This window comes from Molothrus ater, chromosome 20, assembly GCF_012460135.2.
Source record: "Molothrus ater isolate BHLD 08-10-18 breed brown headed cowbird chromosome 20, BPBGC_Mater_1.1, whole genome shotgun sequence".
Taxonomy (NCBI): Eukaryota; Metazoa; Chordata; class Aves; order Passeriformes; family Icteridae; genus Molothrus; species Molothrus ater.
In genome coordinates, this window is record NC_050497.2 from 2,604,161 (window position 1) to 2,626,322 (window position 22,162).

Consider the following 22,162-nt stretch of genomic DNA (forward strand, 5'->3'; position numbering starts at 1 on the left):
TGCAGTGAATTCTCTGGAACAATTCTCTGGTGTTTGGGGGTTTTTGCTCCAGAAATGTTGCAGCCAGCCATGAATTTCCCCCCCCACCCTGGTCTCCTGGGGGTTCTGTCCTTCCCTTTGCCCACAGCTCTCCCTGACTCTCTCCTAGGGCGAGAAGGGCAGCAAAGGTGACCTGGGCCAGCAAGGGGATGATGGTTTCAAGGTGTGTGACATGTTTTGCTCTTTTCCTTTCCCCTGGTCCCTTGTCACCCTGTCTGACATCCTGCCACGTTTCCAGGGCAAGCCGGGACCCCACGGTGTCCCTGGGAGACCAGGACCCAAGGGAAGGCAGGTAAGGGCAGGGTGGAGAGGGATGTCAGGGACCAAAATGAGTATTTGGGGTGAATTTCTTGTTTTTTCCATATAAAATCCACCTGGGGAAGGGGCTGGCTGGGTTGTAGAAGGATGTGGGGCTGGGTTGTAGAAGGATGCAGGGCTGGGGGATGTCCTGAGCTCTCTGTTGTCCTTGCAGGGTGACACTGGCCCCCCTGGCCCACAGGGACACCCTGGAATTCCTGGGACACTGGTGAGTCCTTCCCCCTCCCGCAGGTTTGGGGTTCACTCCTCACCCCACAGGGATGCAGCTTTGATCCCACCTGCCTCCCTCTTATCCTGGTCCTGTCCTTTCCTTCCAGGGCTTCTCTGGACCCAAAGTAAGTAGTGAGGAGCAGCTGGAGTGGGATCAGTGGGATCCCTCCCCTCCTTCCCACTCCAGGGCTGCAGGGTGGGGGTGCAGCTCAGCACAGCAGCATCTCCCCCCTTGCTTTCCTTCCCTTCTGCACCTCCTCCTTTGGCAGGGGCTGAGAGGCTTCCCAGGCCTGCCAGGCCCCAGGGGCACACCAGGAATGCCGGTAAGCAGAGCCACAAACTCCCCCCAGCCCAAAATTTGGGTCACCCACTCCCCTAAACCTGGCAGTGAGGCCCTGCCATGCCATGCTGTCACTCCATGGGGACGTGCAGCTGCTGGCACTGGTGGAGGAGCTGCTGAGGGGCTCGTGGGCAGCAGCCAGTGCCACCAGCACTGTCATTGTCCCTCAGGGTCTGGCTGGGCCCCCTGGTCCCAGAGGGCCTGCAGTGATGCTGTCCCAGGAGGAGCTGCAGGTGAGTGACCCTGGCCCAGGAGGGAAGGTGTGGTGGTGTTTGCAGAGGTCTTAGGATGAGGGAAGAGATGAGAATCTTGACTTCATGTTTTAGAAGGTTGATTTATTACAATATAATATAATATAATATAATATATGAAAATGCTATATTAAAACTACACTAAAAAATAGAAAAAAGATTTCATCAGAAAGCTAGCAAAAAAAAAGAATAAAATAATAATAATAAAATCTTGTGATTGATAAGAGAGTCTGAGACAGCTAGACTGTAATTAGTTATTAATTTAAAACAACAACAAAACCAATCAAAGATGCACCTGTTGCATTCCACAGCAAGAGATAATTATTGTTGGGTTTTTTTCTTCTGAGGCTTCTCAGCTTCTCAGGAGAAAAGATCTTAATGAAAAGATTTTTCAGAGAATATGTCTGTGACAGGAAGGGGCTGCCAGGGATGCTGTCCCATGTCCTGCTCCTTCTGAGATTCCCTGTGCACCAGGACCAAGAAAATCCCTCTCCCCCCCTGCTTGTCCTTGTCCCCTGCATGTGCCATCCCTGATGATGCTCCTGGTGGGGGGATCTATGGTCAGTTTGGTAATATCCCCTCCTTTTTCTTCCAGCACCTCATTTATTCCTCCAACCACCTGAATTACACCCTGGTCTGGGCTCTGCTGGACACCCTGAGCCGGGAGCTCCAAGCCCTTGTGGAGCATCCCAATGGCACCAAAACCAACCCGGCCACCACCTGCAAGGAGCTGCTGCTGGCTCACCCCGACCTGCCTGATGGTACCAGGGGCATGGGGGGCACCCCTGGGCCTGTCCTGGCCTAGGAAGGGACAGGCAGCTCTTTGAAATAAAGAGGGAATAAAGATTTTGAGGAATGAGGTCAGATGGGCTTCCTGGGCATCCCTGGAGAAACAGGCTGGCAGCCAGGCCACCAGCTGGCGTGGGATGGCACTGTGTGGCACCTTCCCTGTGCCAAAGCTGGGTGCCAGGGCTGTCCTCTCCTCCCTCCAGGGCAATACTACATCGACCCCAACCAGGGCAGCCCCCAGGATGCACTGAGAGCCTTCTGCAACTTCACAGCTGGGGGGGAGACCTGCATTGCCCCTGTGCACAACCAGGTATGGGGTGGCTTTTATGGGGCAGCTGCAGCCCCGAGGGACCCCTCAGCGTGGGTGGGGACAAGGGCTGGTGGGGCTGGAGAGGGACAGGGTGACCCATCCCTGGCTGTGGTGCCCAATCCCTGGCTGTGGTGACAGTTCCCTGCTGTGGTGCCCCATCCCTGGCTGTGGTGCCCAATCCCTGGCTGTGGTGCCCAGTCCCTGGCTGTGGTGACAGTTCCCTGGCTGTGGTGCCCAGTCCCTGGCTGTGGTGCCCAATCCCTGGCTGTGGTGCCCCATCCCTGGCTGTGGTGCCCAATCCCTGGCTGTGGTGCCCAATCCCTGGCTGTGGTGCCCCATCCCTGGCTGTGGTGCCCCATCCCTGGCTGTGGTGCCCCATCCCTGGCTGTGGTGCCCAATCCCTGGCTGTGGTGCCCAATCCTTTGCTGTGGTGCCCAGTCCTTTGCTGTGGTGCCCAATCCCTGGCTGTGGTGCCCAGTCCCTGGCTGTGGTGCCCAATCCCTGGCTGTGGTGCCCAATCCCTGGCTGTGGTGACAGTCCCTGGCTGTGGTGCCCAGTCCTTTGCTGTGGTGCCCCATCCCTGGCTGTGGTGACAGTCCCTGGCTGTGGTGCCCCATCCCTGGCTGTGGTGCCCAATCCCTGGCTGTGGTGACAGTCCCTGGCTGTGGTGCCCAGTCCTTTGCTGTGGTGCCCAATCCCTGGCTGTGGTGACAGTCCCTGGCTGTGGTGCCCAATCCCTGGCTGTGGTGCCCAATCCCTGGCTGTGGTGCCCAGTCCTTTGCTGTGGTGCCCAATCCCTGGCTGTGGTGACAGTCCCTGGCTGTGGTGCCCAGTCCTTTGCTGTGGTGACAGTCCCTGGCTGTGGTGCCCAATCCCTGGCTGTGGTGACAGTCCCTGGCTGTGGTGACAGTTCCCTGCTGTGGTGCCCCATCCCTGGCTGTGGTGCCCAATCCCTGGCAGGGAGTGAGGATCCTGGTCACGGTGTGTGCCAGGCTGCAGGGACACATCGGAGTTCTGTGCTGGCTCCTTGTCCTGTCAGTGCCACCATCCCCTGCTGGGACAGTGTGACAATTGTCCCTACTCCCCTCAGGTCCCCATCAAGGCTTGGCTGAGCACCTACAGCTCTGAGAACACCTTTGAGTGGTTCAGCACCCTGCCCGGGGGCTTCCTGGTGAGTGCCCGGCTGGAACAGCCAAGGGGACACAGAGCTGGGTTGGGGTCTCCAAGTGCCACCCTGCAGTGCTGGGACAGTGTGGGAATTTGCAGGGGTCCCAGGATGAGGGAAGAGATGAGAATCTTGGCTTCCATGTTTCAGAAGGCTGATTTATTATTTTATGATATATATATTATATTAAATGAAAATGATATAACTATACTAAAAGAATAGAAGAAAGGATTTCATCAGAAGGCTTGAAAAGAAAGGAAAAGAATGATAACAAAATCTTGTGACTGACCAGACAGTCTGAGACAGCTGGACTGTGACTGGGCATTAATTAAAAACAGCCACATGAGACCAATCACAGATGCACCTGTTGCATTCTACAGCAGCAGATAATAATTTTTACATTTTGTTCAGCTTCTCAGGAGAAAAAATCCTGGCAAAGGGATTTTTCAGGAGATATCATGGCTACAGGACAGCACCCAGGTCCTCTGGCTGTGCACAGAGGGATGTGACATTCCTTCTGTGAGGAACTCCAGTGCTGAACAGGCAGCTGGACCCTGACAGGGTTTAGCCTTGGGGGAGCACAGCCCCCACATGCTGGATGTGAAAAATGCCATCACTTGGTTTTAAAATTTTAGAAGTTTAATAGTAATAAAATGGTTATAAAAATAGTAATATGATTAGAGTAATAATAATTTGGACAATTTGGATTAGGACAATATGAGACAATGGAAACAAAGAGTTACGGACAGTCCGGGTACCTTTTCTGGGCAAAATAAGCCCGAAAAAGGCCCCACGTTAACAGAGGATTAACCCTTAAAAACAACAGCCTGTTACATATTCATACACCTCATCCATGATGCATAAATTCCATTCAAACCCAGGATTCTGTTTGGGCAGTGTCACCTTCTTCCTCTGAATCCTGACAGCTCTTCAGGGCTGAGCAAGGCAGGAAGAAGTTCATTTCTTCTGATAAGGGAGCAATAAATTCTCTTTCTCTGAAAGATCTAGGTGTCCTGTGGCTGCTATCTCACTGCGAGTCCTTTCTTTAAAAAAAGTATCCTACATACCATAGTTTCTATTTTAACATTATATTACAACCTAAAACGATATTTAACACCCTACTTAAGAAAATGAATCCAGCGTAACTTTCTAGCCTAACACATACAATATTCATTTGAACATTTGCCAAAAGCCAATGATAAACCAGGCATTTTTCCCACCGGATTTCCCTGCAGCTGGAATACGCGGGGGCCAGCCCGGTGCAGCTGCGCTTCCTGCGCCTGCACAGCCACCGCGCCGCCCAGAAGGTCTCGTACTCGTGCAGGGCGGCCCCGCAGCGCCGCCGGCCCCAGCCCCGCAAGGAAATTCGCTTCCTGAGCGACTCCCGGCAGCACAGCTACACCGCCAGCCTGCACGGCTGCCTGGTGAGACCCGCCCGCGCAGCCCCTGTGCTCCAATTGAATAATGAGGGGAGGATTTGTTAAATGAAATCAATCAAGAAATTAGTAATAATAGTATTATTATTATTATTATTATTATTATTATTATTATTATTATTATTATTATTATTATTATTATTATTATTATTATTATTATTATTATCATTATTAATGATTTCTTTAAAATCATAAATAACTATAATTAATAACATTATATTATTAAATATTGTTATTCATTATTATAAGTATATTAATACTAATAATAACTATGATTAATAAATAATAATTATTTATCCTTTAATAAATAAATCATAATTATTTATTTGTAATTATTTAATTGATAATTATAAATTATAATTCTTTATTAAAGATAAATAACTATAATTATTATTATATTTATTTTATATAATAATATAATAATATATATATAATTATATAATGTATAATTTAATATAATAATATATAATACATAATAATATATAATAATGTATAATAATATATAATTATATATATAATGTAATATATAATAATTAGATGTTAATATAAACTATAGTTATATATTATATAATATATAAATTATAGTTTTATACTATATGATGATAATTATTCAATTGAAAATTATTCATTTTTAATAAATAATTATCAATAATTATTAATTATAATCATTTCTTAGAAATAAATCATTCTAAATTAAAGAATTAATATTTGTTTTATGACATTTTAATTTTAATTTTAAATAATTTTTAATTTCATTTATAATTTTAATTATTTATATATTTTATAGATATTATTTATATATATACCGTTTTATATATTTTATATCTAGTATATATTATATATAATTTTAATATTTTATATATTTAATTTTTATATATTTAATATTTATTAAATGTAATACTTTATTACATTCTCAAAGTATACATTTGCAAAAATCCACAAGCAATTTCGACTCTGAGCCAGGCGATCAGGGTCAGGATTTGTCCTCTATTGCACCAAAGTCCCTGTGGGTCTCCAAATGTCATTCCTGAGGGGTCTGTTTTATACAGTCTTTTGGGCTCTGAAAGGGGCTCTTCTTTAGCATATTTTAGCATATTATTGCAGTTTTTCTTTTTTGCTGCCACGTTTCTCGGAATCAGTGGATAATTGCTGGAGTCCTGTGAGGTGAAAACTTTCTGGAATAAACTTCTGATGATGCCTATCAAATGCCTTCTGCTGGGGTCTTGTCAGCTAAAAACATCCCTTGAAATATCCATCCCTGGAGGCGGTCACCTGATGACACTTGCATCTCCATTTTTATCCCATAGCCTATTACTGCTTGTTGCCCCACACTGGCTTTGTACACAAAATGCTGTGGTTTTCATTTCCTTTAGCACAAATTATTTTCTAACATATAAACGCCTGCAAAAGGCACCCAACATTTGGAGAGCCCTTTGGGAGACTGTTTGAAGCCCTGCAGTTTGGGATGGAGCAGGGGGATGAGGGTACGATGGGGATGGAGAACATCCATTCCTTTGGCCCAAGGGGCTTCCTGGTCTGGGGATATGGCAAGGGGGAAGAACCAGCCTGGAAAAGCCAGGAGTGGCTGGGGATGGAGCCAAGGGAGCTCCAGGCCCTCAGCTGAGGGCTTTGGTGGCACTCAGCTGTCCCTGGTGGTCATTTCAGCTGGACAACGAGTCCTCCATCAGCGACACCATCTTCCAGTTCAGCACGGAGGAGCTGTGGCTGTTGCCCCTGCGGGACCTGGCTGTGTTCCACAACGGCGACGCCTCGCACCAGTTTGGTTTCACAGTCGGACCAGTTTGCTTCAGCTGAAATTGGTGCCACCCAAACCGAGCCAGCCAGTTCTGTCCCCACCCAAGAGCCATCCCAGAGGGGACAAGTGGAGCTGGAGGTGGCACAGGGCTCCCAGCTGCTCCACAGAGCTGCTGTGTTTGGAGCTGTGTTATGCCCCGGACTCCATTTCCTTCTGGAGTAGAGGAATATTGTTTACAGAAGTAATTTCTTTATAAATTATATATATATTATATATGTATATATTATATATGAGAAGGTGCTGATTTAATGACTGCTTGGGGGAAGTTTGAGAATTATAATTGCTAGGAACTGTCTGTAAGAAAAAAAAATAAAAAACAGAAGCAAAACTAGTGCCAGCTTGGGAAAAGGGGAAGGAAAGGAGCTTTTCTTTGCCAGGATCAAGTGCACAAATGGTTGGAGCACTGATGGCCCAGGACTGGGCTGGGAAGTGGCCCTGGTGAGCCTGGGAGAGCCCAGTGTGCAGCTGCTCCAGCATCTCCCTCCCAGCCCGGCACCAAGTGCTGCAAAGGGGTGAAAATGTTAACCCCCCCAAATCCTGTCTTGCTTTTGAGTCTCTATCTCACTGAGAAGGATTTTTGTGGTGTAGAGCCAGGCACTGCAGCACTGGGTGCCTTTGTGGGCATCTGCACCTGCTGGCACTTGGGGAAACTGAGGCAGGGCCAGCTCAGCACTCTCTGTTCCCAGGTGTAACGGGGATGGTTGGATTGTCCCAGCATGGAGCAAAAATCTGTATGCTTCTACTCACGGCTGGAAGGAAAATTCCCCTTTGTCCTGCCTGTCTGTAGGAAAAATAAAATCACAAAATCCTAAATGGTTTGGGTTGGAAGAGAACTTAGAGACCATCGAATGGCAGGGACACCTCCCACTGTCCCAGGCTGCTCCCAGCCCTGCCCAGCCTGGCCTTGGGCACTGCCAGGGATCCAGGGGCAGCCCCAGCTGCTCTGGGCACCCTGTGCCAGGGCCTGCCCACCCTCACAGGGAACAATTCCCAATTCTCAATATCCCATCCAGCCCTGCCCTCTGGCAGTGGGAGCCATTCCCTGTGTCCTGTCCCTCCATCCCTTGTCCCCAGTCCCTCTCCAGCTCTCCTGGAGCCTCTTTAGGAGATCTGAGCTCTCCCTGGAGCTTCTCCTCTCCAGGCTGCACACCCCCAAAAATCTCTCCGCGTTTTCAGGGTGCCGGGGGTGACCAGCAGAAAACCCCTTGGGGTCCTTAGCTCAGCCCCGGGGCCGGGATGGAGCCGGGAGCGAAGGGAAAGCGAAGCCGCCTTGAGCGCAGGGGCCGGGCCCGGCCGTACCCAGGGCGCTGGGCCCGGCAGGGCCGCGGGGAGGAGGGGACGGGCCTGGGCCCGCCCCGCACTACGGCTCCCGGAGAGCCCCGCGCCGAGACACGGCACAGCGACAGCGCCGCCACATCCCCGTGACAGGCCGCGACATCGCCGGGACAGCGCCGCGACATCGCCGGGACAGCGCCGGGACAGCGGCCCCGGGGGGAACGGGCCGGGCCCCGCGCCCGCTGCCGCCGCCGCCACCATGCAGGTGAGCCCCGGGACGGGACGGGCACGGCACTGCCGCTACCGGGAGACCTTCCTGGAACCCCGGAAATCCCCCCGGAACCCCCAGATTCCAACCCGGAACCCCGAGAATCCCCCCTGGAACTCTGGAAATCCCCCCTGGAACCCTGTGGTTGCCCCTTGGAACCATGTGAATTCCCTTGGATCCCATTAAATCCCCTCTGCAACCCCGTGATTCCCCCCTGGAACCCCAGAAATCCCCCTGGAACCCCGTGATTTCACCCCTTAAATCCGCCTGGAACCCTGTGATTTCACTCTGGATCCCCTTAAATCCCTCCTGGAACCCCGTGAATCCCCTTGGATCTCCTTAAATCCCTTCTGTAACCCCATGATTCCACCCTGGAATCCCATTAATTCCTGCCTGGAACCCCTTAAATCCCCCCTGGAACCCCATGATTCCACCCTGGACCACCTTAAATCTTTGGAGCCCCATGATTCCACCCTGGAACCCTGGAAATCCCCCCTGGAACCCCGTGATTCCCCCCTGGAACCCCTTAAATATTCCTGGAAGCCCGTGATCCCCCCTAGGACCACATGAATCCCCACCTGGAACCCCATGAATTCCCCTGGATCCCCTTAAATCCCCTCTGGAGCCCTGAGAATCTACTCTGCAGCCCCTTAAATCTCTCTGGAACCCCGTGGATCCCCCCCTGGAACCCCATGAATCCCCCCAGAACCCCTTAAATCTCCCTGTAAGTGTCCAGGGTCAGGTTGGACAGGGCTTGGAGCAGCCTGGGATAGTGAAAGGTGTCCCTGCCCATGGCAGGAGCTGGGACAAAATGAGCTTTAGGATCCCTTATAACCCAAACCATTTCATGGTTCTGTTTGATGTTTAGGGCTCCCAGCCCCCTGAAGCAGCAAGGCCTGGGGGTGACACAGTCCTGAGGAGGATCCCAGTTTGGGGACACCCTCATAACCAGTGTGTCCCCAGTGTGGGGCTGTAGCTGAGACTGTCCAGAGGGGGGTCAGGGTGCTGCAGCTTTATCCCAAAGTGTGGGAGCAGACATCCCAGTTAGGCTGGAGCAGCAGGCTGGGATGCAGCCTGGCACTGCTCTGTGCAGGCACCACTGGTTTTGCTAGAATAACCCCAAAAGTGCAGCAGATCCAGCCCTAAATGCACCTTGAGCACAGATTTCCCAACAAGTTTTTGTTCCCGGTGTGAATTCCTGCGGGGGAGGAGCTGGGTGCAGCCTCACCTGGGAGCCTGCTCAATCCAATCCCAATCCATCCTCTGAACAAGATCCCTCAACACCCTGGGACAGCTCCCTGGTGGGGGTGGCTCTTCCCTGTTGGGAAGAATGCAGGGATTTTTAGGATTTTGGCCTCTTGACCTTCACCCAGCAAGAAATCTCTCTGTGGCATCGCTGTTGGCCCAAAGAGCATCATTTTGGTGTCACACCCATGCTGGGCACCCCAAAAACATGTGGCTCCACCCCAGGCTGGGGCGGCAAAGGGATCTTCTGGATCTCTGGAACAGGCTGCCCAGGGAAAGGGTGGAATCACCGTGCCTGGAATTGTTCAAAAAACACAGAGAGGTGGCACCTGGGGACAGGGTTCAGTGGAGGCCTTGGCATGCTGGGGTAATGTTTGGATTTCATGATCTTAGAGAGTTTTTCAAAAGTTAATGACTCTGATTCTGCCCATCACTTATATCCCCCATCCCTAAAACAGTCACCTGCTCCTTCCACCACTTGTGGATGAAGCCTGTGAAGGAGAAATAGCTTCATTTAAGGGCTAATTATCATTAACCTGTGGCCGAAGGAGGCTTAAAAGGGTGAGGCAATTACATGTGCTAATGTGCTGTGGCTAAGGAGGGCCGAGGGCTGTAATTGGAGCCGGGCTGTGGCCTGAACACCCACGGGGTGTTGGATGGTATTTCTGGCTGAGGCTGGTCCTGCTCCTGTCAGTCACCTCTGCTGGTGTTGGAAAAGGCAGGAAAGAGCAGCCAAACACGGATCTGTGCAGGAGAGGAGCAGCTGTGAGCTCCACAAACACCTCCTAGGGAGGTTCACCAAAGGGAGCACGAAAAACCCAGCAAAATTCCACCTTTTGAGCAAGATGGGGCAGCTGGGCATGAGCTCTGCAGCTGATGTTACACAAGAGCAATTCCTGCTCCTCCTGTTTCAGCAGGGTGAAGGAGGAGGGGTGCTGCCTTTGCAGGTCCTGGCAGCGTTGGGATTGATGCTCCTCTGGCAGGGAGGCACCCCTGGACCTGGTCCCCATTGTTGGGTAGTCACACTTGTGGCTCTGGGTGCCTTGGTGGTTGAGTTTTTGGGTGTCCTGGCAGTGCAGGAGGTTTCTCTGCCCTGGGAGAGAGGCAGAGGGGAGCAGAGGCTCTGCCCACCAGCTTCCCCTCAGCCTCTACCTGTCCCCAGGGACCTTCTCTCCTCAAGAGAAGTCCTGGATTTGTCTCTCTTTGTCACAGTGGTAAACTGGCTTTTTGTCACAGCCCAGCCACGGGGGTGGAAATCGTCCTGCTGGAGCTCACAGGGAGAGTTCAGCCCAGTCAGTGTGACTGTGATTGTCTGTGCAAGTTCCTCTTCCCGTTTCAGAACTGGAGAGACACTTGCACCATTTGGTGAATCCCCAGATGAGCATGCCAGGGTGGGGGTGCAGGGCTGCTGCAGTGTGGGCACCCATCACCCCGAGGGGCTCCTGCACTGCCCTTCCCTGGCCTCTTTTCCAGATGACCTTCTACTTCTCGGACACAGTAGTGCTGCTCTTCGACTTCTGGAGTGTCCACAGCCCCACAGGTAGGCTGCCAGCACTGGGACATCCATCCATCCATCCATCCGTCCATCCGTCCCTATCCCTCCCTCCATCCATCCCTCCGTCCATCCATCCGTCCCTATCCCTCCCTCCCTCCCTCCCTCCCTCCCTCCCTCCCTCCCTCCCTCCATCCATCCATCCCCGTCCAACTCCATCCATCCATCCATCCATCCATCCATCCATCCATCCATCCATTCCTGTCCATCCCTCTATCCATCTTTCCATCCCTGTTCCTCCATCCATCCATCCATCCATCCATCCATCCATCCATCCATCCCTCCCTCCATTTCTCCATCCCTGTCCCATCCATCCATCCATCCCTCCATCCATCCCTCCATCCATTCCTGTCCATCCCTCCATCCATCCTTCCATCCCTGTTCCTTCATCCTTCCATCCATCCATCATCCATCCATCTCTGTCCATCCGTCCATCCATCCATCTCTCCATCCCTGTCCATCCCTTCATCCTTCCATCCATCCCTCCATGCCTCCATCCCTGTCCCTCAACCCCTGTCCATCCCTGTCCATCCCTATCCATCCCTATCCATCCCTATCCATCCCTATCCATCCCTATCCATCCCTATCCATCCCTATCCATCCATCCATCCATCCATCCATCCATCCATCCATCCATCCATCCATCCATCCATCCATCCATCCCTGTCCATCCCTCCATCCCCTCACTGCAGAGCCGTGTGGGCTCCTGGAGCAGTTTTTGGCAGGACCTGCCCCTCCCTGCTGATGTCTGCTGTGCCCTGGGCATGCCCCAGGCCGGGGTTGATCCTCCCAAGCCAAGAGCAGCAGGCAGGGAGTTGTGTGAATCCCCCAGAGCACTCAGGAATGGCTCAGCTTCCCACTTTCACTCTTCGTTCTGGTTTTGTTTATTCTCCCAAGATCATATTTTAACTCCCATGTTTGTTTTGGAGTCAATGCAAAGCTGTGTATTTGTTTCACAGCAGCTCTCTAGGACAAGAGGGCACAGCCTTAAGCTGAACCAGGAGAAGTTTAGGCTTAGTTTATTCTTCCATTTTCCTAAATTAAGAATTTAGGAAAAAATTCTTCATTGGAAGAGGCTGCCCAGGGAGGAGTCACTGTCCCTGGAGGTGTTTGAGGAGGGACTGGATGGGACATTCAGTGCCATGGTCTGGGTGACAAGGTGCTGTTGGGTGAGGTCACAGGTTGGCCTTAATGGCCTCAGAGAGCTTTCCCAACCTAATTCTGTGAGATAAAAAACTAAATACACAATTTCCTGTCATTTAACAACCCTGCTGCCCAGCCCAGTGCCAGGACCCCCCCTCCATCACTCATGGCTATTCCCAACCCCCTGTGCCGGGCCCTGCTGTGTCCCTGTCACCCCCAGAGGCTCTCCCCGTGCATGGCAGTGTTGGGCTGTCTCTCCTGCAGGGATGGTGCTCTCGGTGCTGGTGATCCTGCTGCTCTCTGTGCTCTATGAGGCCGTGAAGATGGGCAAGGCCGTGCTGCTGCGGCGGGCGCTGCTGGCGCTGCCCCGCAGCCTCAGCCACGAGGCCCTGACCGAGCCCCAGGAGGAGGAACAGAGCGACCCCGCGCAGGGCAGGTACCCCAGGGACCCCTGGCACCCACCCCGGGGCTCAGGGGTGGATCTGGGGCCATGGCCAGCACAGAGGGGACAAGGGCTGTGAGCTCCTCCCAGGGATGAGGGGTGTGTACAGCCCCTGGCACCCACCCCAGGGCTCAGGGATGGATTTGGGGCCATGGCCAGCACAGAGGGGACAAGGGCTGTGAGCTCCCAGGGATGAGGGGTGTGTACAGCCCCTGGCACCCACCCTGGGGCTCAGGGATGGATCTGGGGCCATGGCCAGCACAGAGGGGACAAGGGCTGTGAGCTCCTCCCAGGGATGAGGGGTGTGTACAGCCTGGGGCAGCCCAGCCCCTCCAGACCCCATGCAGGGCAGGGACCCCTGGCACCCTCCTGGCAGGTCAGGGATGGCTCTGTGGGGCCATGGCTGTGAAGAGGAGCTGTGAACTCCCAGGGATGAGGGGTGTGTACAGCCCCTGGCACCCACCCCAGGGCTCAGGGATGGATCTGTGGGGCCATGGCCAGCACAGAGGGGAGAAGGGCTGTGAGGAGGAGCTGTGGGCTCCCAGGGAAGGGGGGGTATGTACAGCCTGGGGAGGGGAGCTCCAGAGGCAGCCCAGCCCCTCCAGATCCTCTGGGAGGTGTCCAGGGTGGTGGCTAGAGGCTCAGGTTCCCCTCCAGGAGTGGTTGTGCAGGGTGCAGGATGGTCCTGCTGGTTTGGGGATGGGCACAAGCAGCAGCTCAGTCCCCACAAGCCTGGCCCTTCTTCCTTTGGAGCCAAGCCCTGGGTTTTTCCTCTTGTATTTAATCCCAGATCATTCCTGAGGCTGCTCTTACTGCCAGCCCCATTGATTTCGGAGCAGGATTTCCCCCTGAGCTGCTGTTTGTAGCCCCCACCCCTCTCCCTGCTGCCCAAACCCCCTCTGGCCTCTCCAGGCTCCTGGTGGGAGGTGATTCCAGCTGTCCCAGCCCCTCATTGATGGCATTTCCCCTCTCCTTCCCCAGGTGGTTCTGGTTCCACGTGGGCCAGACTCTGTTCCACGTGCTGCAGGTGGTGCTGGGCTATATGGTGATGCTGGCAGTCATGTCCTACAACGCCTGGATCTTCCTGGGGGCCATTGCAGGCTCCACCCTGGGCTACTTCATGGTGTATCCCCTGCTGGGCCGGGGCTAGAGCCCCCCGAGGTGGTGGCACACGTGTCCCACCTCCTGCTCCTTTGTCTGGAATAGCTGCTGTCACTTCTGCTGGGGCTGTCTCTGTCCCTGTGCTCTGTGGGACACAGAACCCCAAGGACTTGCTGGGGCCCCTCAGGGCTGGCCCCGCTCTGGGGACAGGGAGCCCCATGGCCAGCACTGGCCTTGGCTGGTGGCTGTCCCCCGGCTCTCAGGGACCTTTGTCCGGGTGGTGACAGCAGGGGTGGGGTGCTGGCATTTCCTCCCCTCCCTGCTTTTCAAGGACGTTCCTCCTGGCTGGAACAGGAGTGACCCAGTGACTTGCTGGGGACAGGGACCCTCCTGCCCAGAGCTGCCCCCTCTTCACACAGTGCCTTTGGGGACACTGGGGGGTCCTGCCACCCCCACCCCGCTCCTGTGCTTCAGGGATGGGGCTGGAGCAGCCCCTGAGCTGCTGGTGTGGCTGTGCCAGGGGGGAAATGCTGCTCCTGGTGCCTCTTGCTGCTTCCTCAGGACACCCCTTTGAATAAAATCATCTCAGCTCCACTCCTGGTTTGTGTCACTGCTGGGTGGGCTCAGGATGTGACACCCCTGGGTCTCACAGTGGGACCAGGCCCTATCCAGGGAGTTGCTTCAGCAATAAGGAGAGTCTCCTCTGGCTTTAAATAAAGCTTTTCCATTTTATTAATTATTATAAGCATATCTTTAAACATTTGTATAACTTTCTTAATAAAATATCCTGAAAGAGACAGGTTTGAAGTTCACAGAGAAAGGCACTTTGAGGGGGGCCTCCCAAGGCACTTTGGGGGCTCCCCTGAGTGGGTTAGGCTGGGCACCCCCATTCTGAGGCAGCAATGGTGGCACCTAGGCACAGGTGGGTGTTGGGGTGCTGGTCCCTGCTCCAGGTGTCCCATCCAGGGGTCCTGCAGACCCCCAGCACCTCCAGGGCTTTTGGCATCACTGTGTGGGGCTGCAGCACTCCTGTCCCCATGACACACAGAGGGGTCAGCAGACTCCTGCTCTTTGCTCAGCCAGCACAGCAGATGCCAAAATCTGCAAAGCTGGAGAAGCCATCCATGGAAGGTGCTGAGGAGATCTGGGATCTCTCCACTGCACAGCAAGCTGAGCCTGGAATTATCCCAGTCCTGCCAGGCACAGCTGGGACACGGCCTGAGTGCCACCTTTCCTGTCCTGCCAGGCACAGGTGGCCTGAGTGCCACCTTCCCCAGAGACTGAACTCTGAACTTAAAATAGCTCCTAGAATAGCTCCTAGGGGTGAGGGTGGCTGGGGGTGGGCACTGGGTGCTGTGAGCCCGGTCTGGATGCTGTGAGCCCGGTCTGGATGCTGTGAGCCCAGCCTGGATGCTGTGAGCCCAGCCTGGATGCTGTGAGCCCGGTCTGGATGCTGTGAGCCCGGTCTGGATGCTGTGAGCCCAGCCTGGATGCTGTGAGCCCAGCCTGGATGCTGTAAGCCCGACCTGGATGCTGTGAGCCCAGTCTGGATGCTGTGAGCCCAGCCTGGATGCTGTGAGCCCAGTCTGGATGCTGTGAGCCTGACCTGGATGCTGTAAGCCCAGTCTGGATGCTGTGAGCCCGGCCTGGATGCTGTGAGCCCAGCCTGGAGGCTGTGTGCCCGGCCTGGATGCTGTGAGCCCAGTCTGGATGCTGTGAGCCCAGCCTGGATGCTGTGAGCCCAGTCTGGATGCTGTGAGCCCAGCCTGGATGCTGTAAGCCCGACCTGGATGCTGTGAGCCCAGCCTGGATGCTGTAAGCCCGACCTGGATGCTGTGAGCCCGGTCTGGATGCTGTGAGCCCAGTCTGGATGCTGTGAGCCAAACCTGGATGCTGTGAGCCCAGTCTGGATGCTGTGAGCCCGGCCTGGGCACCAGCAACCCACAGCTGTCCCGGTGCTCTCCCCTCAGCAGTGGCTCAAGCCCCCCAGTGTTGCTGTCCCTGTTGTGTCCCCATTTGCCATCCTGTTTGTCATCTGCAGCCCCTGCTCCCCCTGGCACTCCTGGAGCTGGCAGTGGGGTTGGCAGTGGGCAGGCTCCCAGGAAGTGCTCCAGATTGGGGCAGGGACAGCCGTGGGGACAGCCAGGAGTGTCCCACACACCCACCCTCAGCAGGGCTAGTGCCAGCCCCCCCAGCAGCCCTAGGCACTGGTGTGGGGGGCAGATAAAGCTCTTCAGTAAAGCATCTCCTCAGTAGGAAAGAAAATAAGGCAGAAGAAGGACAGAGCAGAGCGCAGGGGATACCCCAAGCCAGGCTGGGGCCACCCCAGTCGGACCCAGTGGGGCTGTGGCAGTGGGACCCCCTTAGGCAGTAAGGTCTGGGTGTCCCCATCCCCTCCCTCTCCCGCAGTGCTGCTCTCCATGCCGGGGCTCCTGTCCCCCTCCCCCAGCCCCAGTGTCACCGGGGCCAGTCCATGGCAGGGGCTGGGGCTAGAACTCAGTCTGCACCCCCTCACTGCTCTCTGCGGTGGCCCTGGGCTCGCCTGGCTCCTTGTCAGCACGCTGGTGACACGCTGCTGATGGGCTCTGCCCTCCGGGTGGTGCTGCTGTGACACGGGGCACCTCGGCCTCTGCTGGGACATCGGCTCGGGGGCTGGCCGGGGCTGCCGTGCCCTGTGGCACGCTGGGCACTGATGGGACATCAGCTCTGGGCACGGGGGACGCTGGCACGGATGACCTTGGTGTGACATGGGGCACCTCAGCCTCTGATGAGACATCAGCTTCAGACATGGGGGACGCTGGCACGGATGACCTTGGTGTGACATGGGGCACCTCAGCCTCTGATGGGACATCAGCTGCAGACACGGGGGACGCTGGCACAGATGACCTTGGTGTGGCATGGGGCACCTCACCCTCTGATGGGACATCAGCTCCAGGCACAGGTGATGCTGGTGCAGGATGTTGTCTCCCAGTCCCTGATGGGACCTCAGCTCCAGGGACAGGTGACAGTGCTGGTGTGGCACACTGCCCCCCTGCTGACACCTCAGCTCCAGGCACAGGCGGTGCTGGTGCAGCCCGGCGTGTCCCAGCTCCTGATGGGACCTCAGCTCCAGGGACAGGTGAGGATGCTGGTGTGACACGCTGCCCCCCTGATGACACCTCAGCTCCAGGGACAGGTGAGGATGCTGCTGTGACATGTTCTCTTCCTGTTCCTGATGGAACCTCAGCTCCAGACACAGGTGAGGATGCTGGTGTGACACGTTCTCTCCCTGTTCCTGATGGGATCTCAGCTCCAGACACAGGTGAGGATGCTGGTGTGACACGTTCTCTCCCTGTTCCTGATGGGATCTCAGCTCCAGACACAGGTGACGATGCTGGTGTGACACGTTCTCTTCCTGTTCCTGATGACACCTCAGCTCCAGACACAGGTGAGGATGCTGGTGTGACGCGTTCTCTGCCCGTTCCTGATGGGACCTCAGCTCCAGGTGTTGGTGCTGCTGCTGTGGCACAGCACACCCCGTCCCCATGCCGGGCTGGGCCCTGCTGTGTGGCAGCCCCTGGGGCAGCCCCTGCCAGAGGCACGCCCTCCACGCTGGCCCCGCTGCCCTCGGTGCCGTTCATCAGCCGCTCCTCCAGCCTGGCACCGTCCCCCAGGCTCTCCTGTGCCAGCGCCTCCCGGATCTCCTGCACCGCATCCGGGGGGCTCGGGGGCACCCCGGGCTGTGCCTGCTCTGCCTGCCCCGCCTCGGGGGAGCCAGGCGGCAGCAGGGCCTCAGCCCCATAGGGCAGGGCCCCCTCGTCGTCCTGGATGACCGACACCACCTGCTTGGCCCTGCGGCGCCGCTCGGCCGCGGGCTCCTCGCTGTACTCCTCGCTCCAGTCGATGGGCAGGCCCTCTCCCAGCAGGTGCAGGTTGGGATCGCTGTTGTGCATCACCATGCTGTCCCTGTACAGGTTGTGCTTCCTCTGCACGGCCGCCTCCTTCACAGCTGGGGACAGGGAGGGACAGCTCAGGGGGGCTGCGGGCACTGCCAGGCTGGGGCACCTCGCCCAGTCCTCCCCGGGGGTGGTGGAGAGGTGGCTGGAGCTGGGCAGGGGGCGCAGCATCCCACCCACTGCTCAGCCCTGCCAGGGGGGCAGCCAGGTGGGAAAGCTGCTTCTGAGGCAGCCCCCAACACCCTGTATGGGGTCACCCTCCTTACAGAGTCCCCAGCACCCTGTATGGGGTCACCCTCCTTACAGAGTCCCCAACATCCTGTATGGGGTCACCTCTCCTTACAGAGTCCCCAGCACCCTGTATGGGGTCACCCTCCTTACAGAGTCCCCAACACCCTGTATGGGGTCACCCTCCTTACAGAGTCCCCAGCACCCTGTATGGGGTCACCCTCCTTACAGAGTCCCCAGCACCCTGTATGGGGTCACCCTCCTTACAGAGTCCCCAACACCCTGTATGGGGTCACCCTCCTTACAGAGTCCCCAACACACTGTATGGGGTCACCCTTCTTACAGAGTCCCCAGCACCCTGCTTGGGGTCACTCCACCTCATACAGCCCTGAGCTGATCCCCTGAATGGAATCACCCCTCCTCAGAGACCCCCCCAGCACCCTGCAGAGGGTCACCCATTCTTCATACAGCCCCCAGCATCCCACATGTGGTCACCCCTCCTTATACATCCCCCAGCATGGACTCACCCCTCCTCATACAGCCCCCAGCTGGCTCTGCATGGAAACACTCCTCCTTATCCAGCCCCTGTTATAGGCTGTCCCCAAAATCCTGTACAACCCCCAAAATCCTGCAGAGGGTCACCCTCTCCTCACACAGCCCCCAGCACCCTGCAGCAGGTCACATAGAGGGTCACATAGAGGGTCCCTCATTCAGCTCCCAGCACCCTACATGGGGTCACCCCCTCCTCACACAGCCCCCAGCACCCTGCAGGGGTCACCCCCTCCTCAGCAGGTGCCACAGGAGCCTGCAGGGGTCACCCCCTCCTCAGCAGGTGCCACAGGAGCCTACCTTGCATGATGTCTTTCATCACTGACTGCAGCACCACCTCCTCGTAGGTGTTCTCCACCAGGATGAAGCTGGCAAAATCCTCAAAGATCAGCTCCTGAAACTTGGCTAATTCCTGCCAGAGGAGAGGTGGCTCAGCCCAGCAGGTTGGGGGGAATGGATGCTCCAGCCCCTCCATGGGAGTGGACAGTCCTTCCCTGCACCCCAAACCTTCCCCTCTTACCCCCTTGCAGGTGGGTGCCAGCTTTTTCAACAGGAAGGGGATGGTGATCTGCAGCAGGGCCTCCCTGAAGAACTTCTTCCTCACGGTGCTGCTGTCATAGTCGAATTTCTGCAGGGTGAGAGGGTGTCCCAGGTCACTCAGGGCTGTGGGCTGGCTGCCCCTCTCCAGAGGCACAAACCCCTGAGATTTGCCCCCCAGTCCATCCACACGGACCCCTCTGGCCTCACATCCCTCTCTGCAGCTGTTTCCCAATGTTTCTGAGCCTGGGTAGGAGCCAGCTCTTGCACTGCTGGCTGCAGGAGGGTTTGGGGGCCAAACCCTGGGGAGCTTTTACAGATATGCTCAGAGGGGACCTGGCTCCTCCAGCAAGATCCATGAAACCCCCAAAAGACTTGAAATGGATAACATCACTGCTAGCCTCTTCCCTGGCCCTGGAACAATGCCACCAAAGGCCACCAAAGGCCACCAAAGGCCTGACCCCCTGGCTCAATGTAGGAATGTGCCCTTTGTCTCCTTTGTCCCCTTAAAAAGGAAAGAAGCCCAGAAGTTTCTCTCCTCGATTAGGTGAAAAAGGCATCTCATAGGCCTGGGGGACTTCACCTCAAACTTAAGGATGGCCAATTGGACAAGAGCCCAAAAGTCCCACCTGGGCAATTTATTAGAAAAAGAAGAGAACAAAAAACCTAATGGCTTTTGTGAGGTGTTTTACCAAGAGCAAGAACCTCTTGCACCTAGATCGGTTTTTCTCTATAAAGAGTTTGCTATTTTGCCTTTTATTTAAACCTTTTTGTTTTCAACACTGCAACAGAAGCCATCCTGCTCATTTTATGCCTCCAAAGGTAGCTGAGCTATCTTGGGTGTGAAATAGACCTCCAAAAGCTTGTAAGACCTGGCTCAGAAGAGCTCCTCTTTCAGCTCACCTTGAGCACCCTCTCGAGGATGCGCTGGATGGATTTGCAGAGCTCGTCCTTGCCCTGCAGCTTGCCCAGCTCCTGGTGCAGCAGGCTCTCGAAGGTGTACACAGCATCGTCCATTTGCTGTGGCCAGAGACACATGGTCAGCGTGGGGGGCACCCAAAGGGTGGGCAGGGGGCTCTTGGGGCACTGCCACACCGAGGTGAGACTTAGCACAAAGCCCCACACTGGTTTAGGGTGGGAGGGACCCTAAAATCATCCAGTGCCACCCCTGCCATGGCAGGGACACCTCCCACTGTCCCAGGCTGCTCCAAGCCCTGTCCAGCCTGGCCTTGGGCACTGCCAGGGATCCAGGGGCAGCCCCAGCTGCCCTGGGCACCCTGTGCCAGGGAAGAATTCCTTCCCAATATCCAAAAGGCAAAGAGCCTTCACTCTGCACAAATCCCTGACCTCCCAGCGTGGCATCCACAGCCCTCACCCACAGGATCAAGGCAGCTGGGAGAGGAGGTTGCTCAGAGCTGGTGTTGCACCCCCTCTTCCCCTACACTCCATATCAGGTTAGGCTGGATCAGACCCCAGATTTGGCTCACTGGCCTTGCTGGTGCCAGTGGCCTCTGTGGCAAAGGGGCAGCTGTGCCGGGATGCCCAAACCCACCATGGGCTCCAGACCAAAGAGACAGCACAGACATCCCAGCCTGGACCAGCTTGGACTCCCCAAAGCTCTGTTCCCAGCCCAGGGGGACTGGGGAGGACCCTGGTCCCCATCCCACCTGTCTCATGTGGATCTGGGCCCTCTGCTTGAAGACAGACGTGCTGGACACATCGAATCGCTGCTGCAGACCCTCCAGTTTGAGCTGCTCCATCTTCTCATAGCACGACTGCATCTTCACGGGGTGGAAGGCCAGGTGGGAGAGCTTCTCCATGTACTGGGGACAAAGCCAAGCTCAGCCTCACCACGTACTCAGGGCAGGGACATTCTACCCCACATGGGTGGACTCTCCTCAGCCTGGGCTCTCCCAATGCTGTCCACACTGGGGGTGGAAGCAGGACTGGCCCTGTCACCCCTGAGCTGGCAAGGAGCACCACCAGCACCACCAGGTCTCACCTCCACCAGCTTCTCCAGGCCTCCCTCGTTGACAACGTTCATGTTCATGTCGGTGACCTCCTTGAAGAACACCTCCCGTGCCTCAGCAAAGCCCTGGCTCGTGGGGGTCATCAGGGCCTCCAGGATGGAGGAGATGTAGGGCTGGACGTGGTTACGGACACAGACCTCTGCCTTGGGCAGGACAAAGGCTGGGAAAGAGCAGGGATGGGGATGGTGAGGCCGCTCTGTCCTTCCAGCCCTTCACATCACATCCTAAACCCACCCCAGCAACGAGGAGGAGCCGCCTCTGCTTCCAAACCCCTCCAGGAGGAGTCTCCCCTTTCACAACAACACAAGGAACTCCTGCAGGGTGCCCCTGGTCTGTCCTGAACCACCCACTGCCATGCCAGGGGTTTGTGGCATTCACATTCTCTGAACAGAGATATAATTCTGTCTCTCAGGTTTTTTTCCTGGAGAAGCACAGAGAGAAAACAACTTTTATCTCTGCTTGCTGCTCCTACTGTTTAGCACACGTAGAACGTGGTGGGAAGATTGTTTACCTGAAGGAATTTGGTAATTAGATTCTGGTGGAGATTATGTTAATTAGCATATCAAGTCCAAGCTGTGTGGACTGTCAGTCTGCAGACAGTCATGAGTTTTTCAGTTAGTAGTAAGTATGATAATAATATAATGTAATGTAATGTAATATAATATAATATAATGTAATATAATGTAATGTAATGTAATGTAATGTAATCTCTCTTTAATATAGTTATAATGTAATATAATATAGTTTAAATAAAGTGAATGTTCAGCATTCTGAATCAATAGAGTCAGATGCCAATCATTCCCTGCCCCAGGGGTCACCTTGTTTCACTATAGGGGTGACTGCCCACCTTGTCCCCCAATCCCCTGGGACGTGCACCCCCCTAAGGGTGCCAGGGGCTGTGCTGCACCCCAGGAACAGCCCCCCAGGAGCCATGGGCACACCCACACGTGCCAGGGCATCCCTGTACCTCGGATCTTGCTGGCCAGGTGCTCCTTGGAGGTGATGATCTGGTCCATGTCCGTGCGGATGGTGCTCTCCAGCTGCGGCCGCTCCTGCTCACACCTGGCCACAGCTGCATCGTACTGCACCTTGGCCAGCTCATAGACCATCCTATAGACAGCATCTGACACCTGGGGGCACAGGGGGGGTCAGAGACCCTCCAGCTGCACCCCAAACAGTGCCT

At 55.2% G+C, this 22,162-nt stretch overlaps 3 protein-coding genes across 3 annotated transcripts in view; 2 read left to right on the forward strand and 1 right to left on the reverse strand.

Moving 5' to 3' along the window:
* The window catches only part of LOC118693554 (collagen alpha-1(I) chain-like), a 95,550-nt gene extending 88,548 nt beyond the window's left edge, over nt 1–7,002 (forward strand). Inside the window, 11 exon segments of the mRNA XM_036394218.1 lie at nt 149–202; nt 278–331; nt 512–565; nt 675–692; nt 837–890; nt 1,078–1,140; nt 1,754–1,919; nt 2,151–2,257; nt 3,348–3,428; nt 4,658–4,846; nt 6,524–7,002. Of these exon segments, the coding sequence (XP_036250111.1) occupies nt 149–202; nt 278–331; nt 512–565; nt 675–692; nt 837–890; nt 1,078–1,140; nt 1,754–1,919; nt 2,151–2,257; nt 3,348–3,428; nt 4,658–4,846; nt 6,524–6,673 (990 nt within the window). The 3' untranslated portion in view covers nt 6,674–7,002.
* A 1,042-nt stretch (nt 7,003–8,044) lies between these two features.
* SLC31A2 (solute carrier family 31 member 2) lies at nt 8,045–14,432 on the forward strand. Its single transcript, XM_036394117.1, has 4 exons — nt 8,045–8,214; nt 10,936–11,002; nt 12,422–12,593; nt 13,581–14,432. The coding sequence occupies exons 1-4, from the start codon at nt 8,209–8,211 to the stop codon at nt 13,747–13,749; spliced, it is 414 nt and encodes a 137-aa protein (XP_036250010.1). The 5' UTR covers nt 8,045–8,208; the 3' UTR covers nt 13,750–14,432.
* Nucleotides 14,409–22,162, reverse strand: part of LOC118693477 (protein Niban 2-like) — a 37,416-nt gene continuing 29,662 nt past the window's right edge. The window contains exons 8-14 of the mRNA XM_036394114.2: nt 21,947–22,109; nt 20,952–21,139; nt 20,617–20,772; nt 19,853–19,969; nt 18,933–19,040; nt 18,713–18,824; nt 14,409–17,688 (exon numbers count right to left, since the gene is read on the reverse strand). Of these exons, the coding sequence (XP_036250007.1) occupies nt 16,190–17,688; nt 18,713–18,824; nt 18,933–19,040; nt 19,853–19,969; nt 20,617–20,772; nt 20,952–21,139; nt 21,947–22,109 (2,343 nt within the window). The 3' untranslated portion in view covers nt 14,409–16,189. The remainder of the gene's footprint in view (nt 17,689–18,712; nt 18,825–18,932; nt 19,041–19,852; nt 19,970–20,616; nt 20,773–20,951; nt 21,140–21,946; nt 22,110–22,162) is intronic.

Excerpts from the sequence above, each read along its gene's own strand:
- SLC31A2 (XM_036394117.1), top strand. Across the intron at positions 11,003-12,421 it reads GAGTGTCCACAGCCCCACAG|GGATGGTGCTCTCGGTGCTG; the intron begins GTAGGCTGCCAG and ends TCTCTCCTGCAG. Across the intron at positions 12,594-13,580 it reads AGCGACCCCGCGCAGGGCAG|GTGGTTCTGGTTCCACGTGG; the intron begins GTACCCCAGGGA and ends CTCCTTCCCCAG.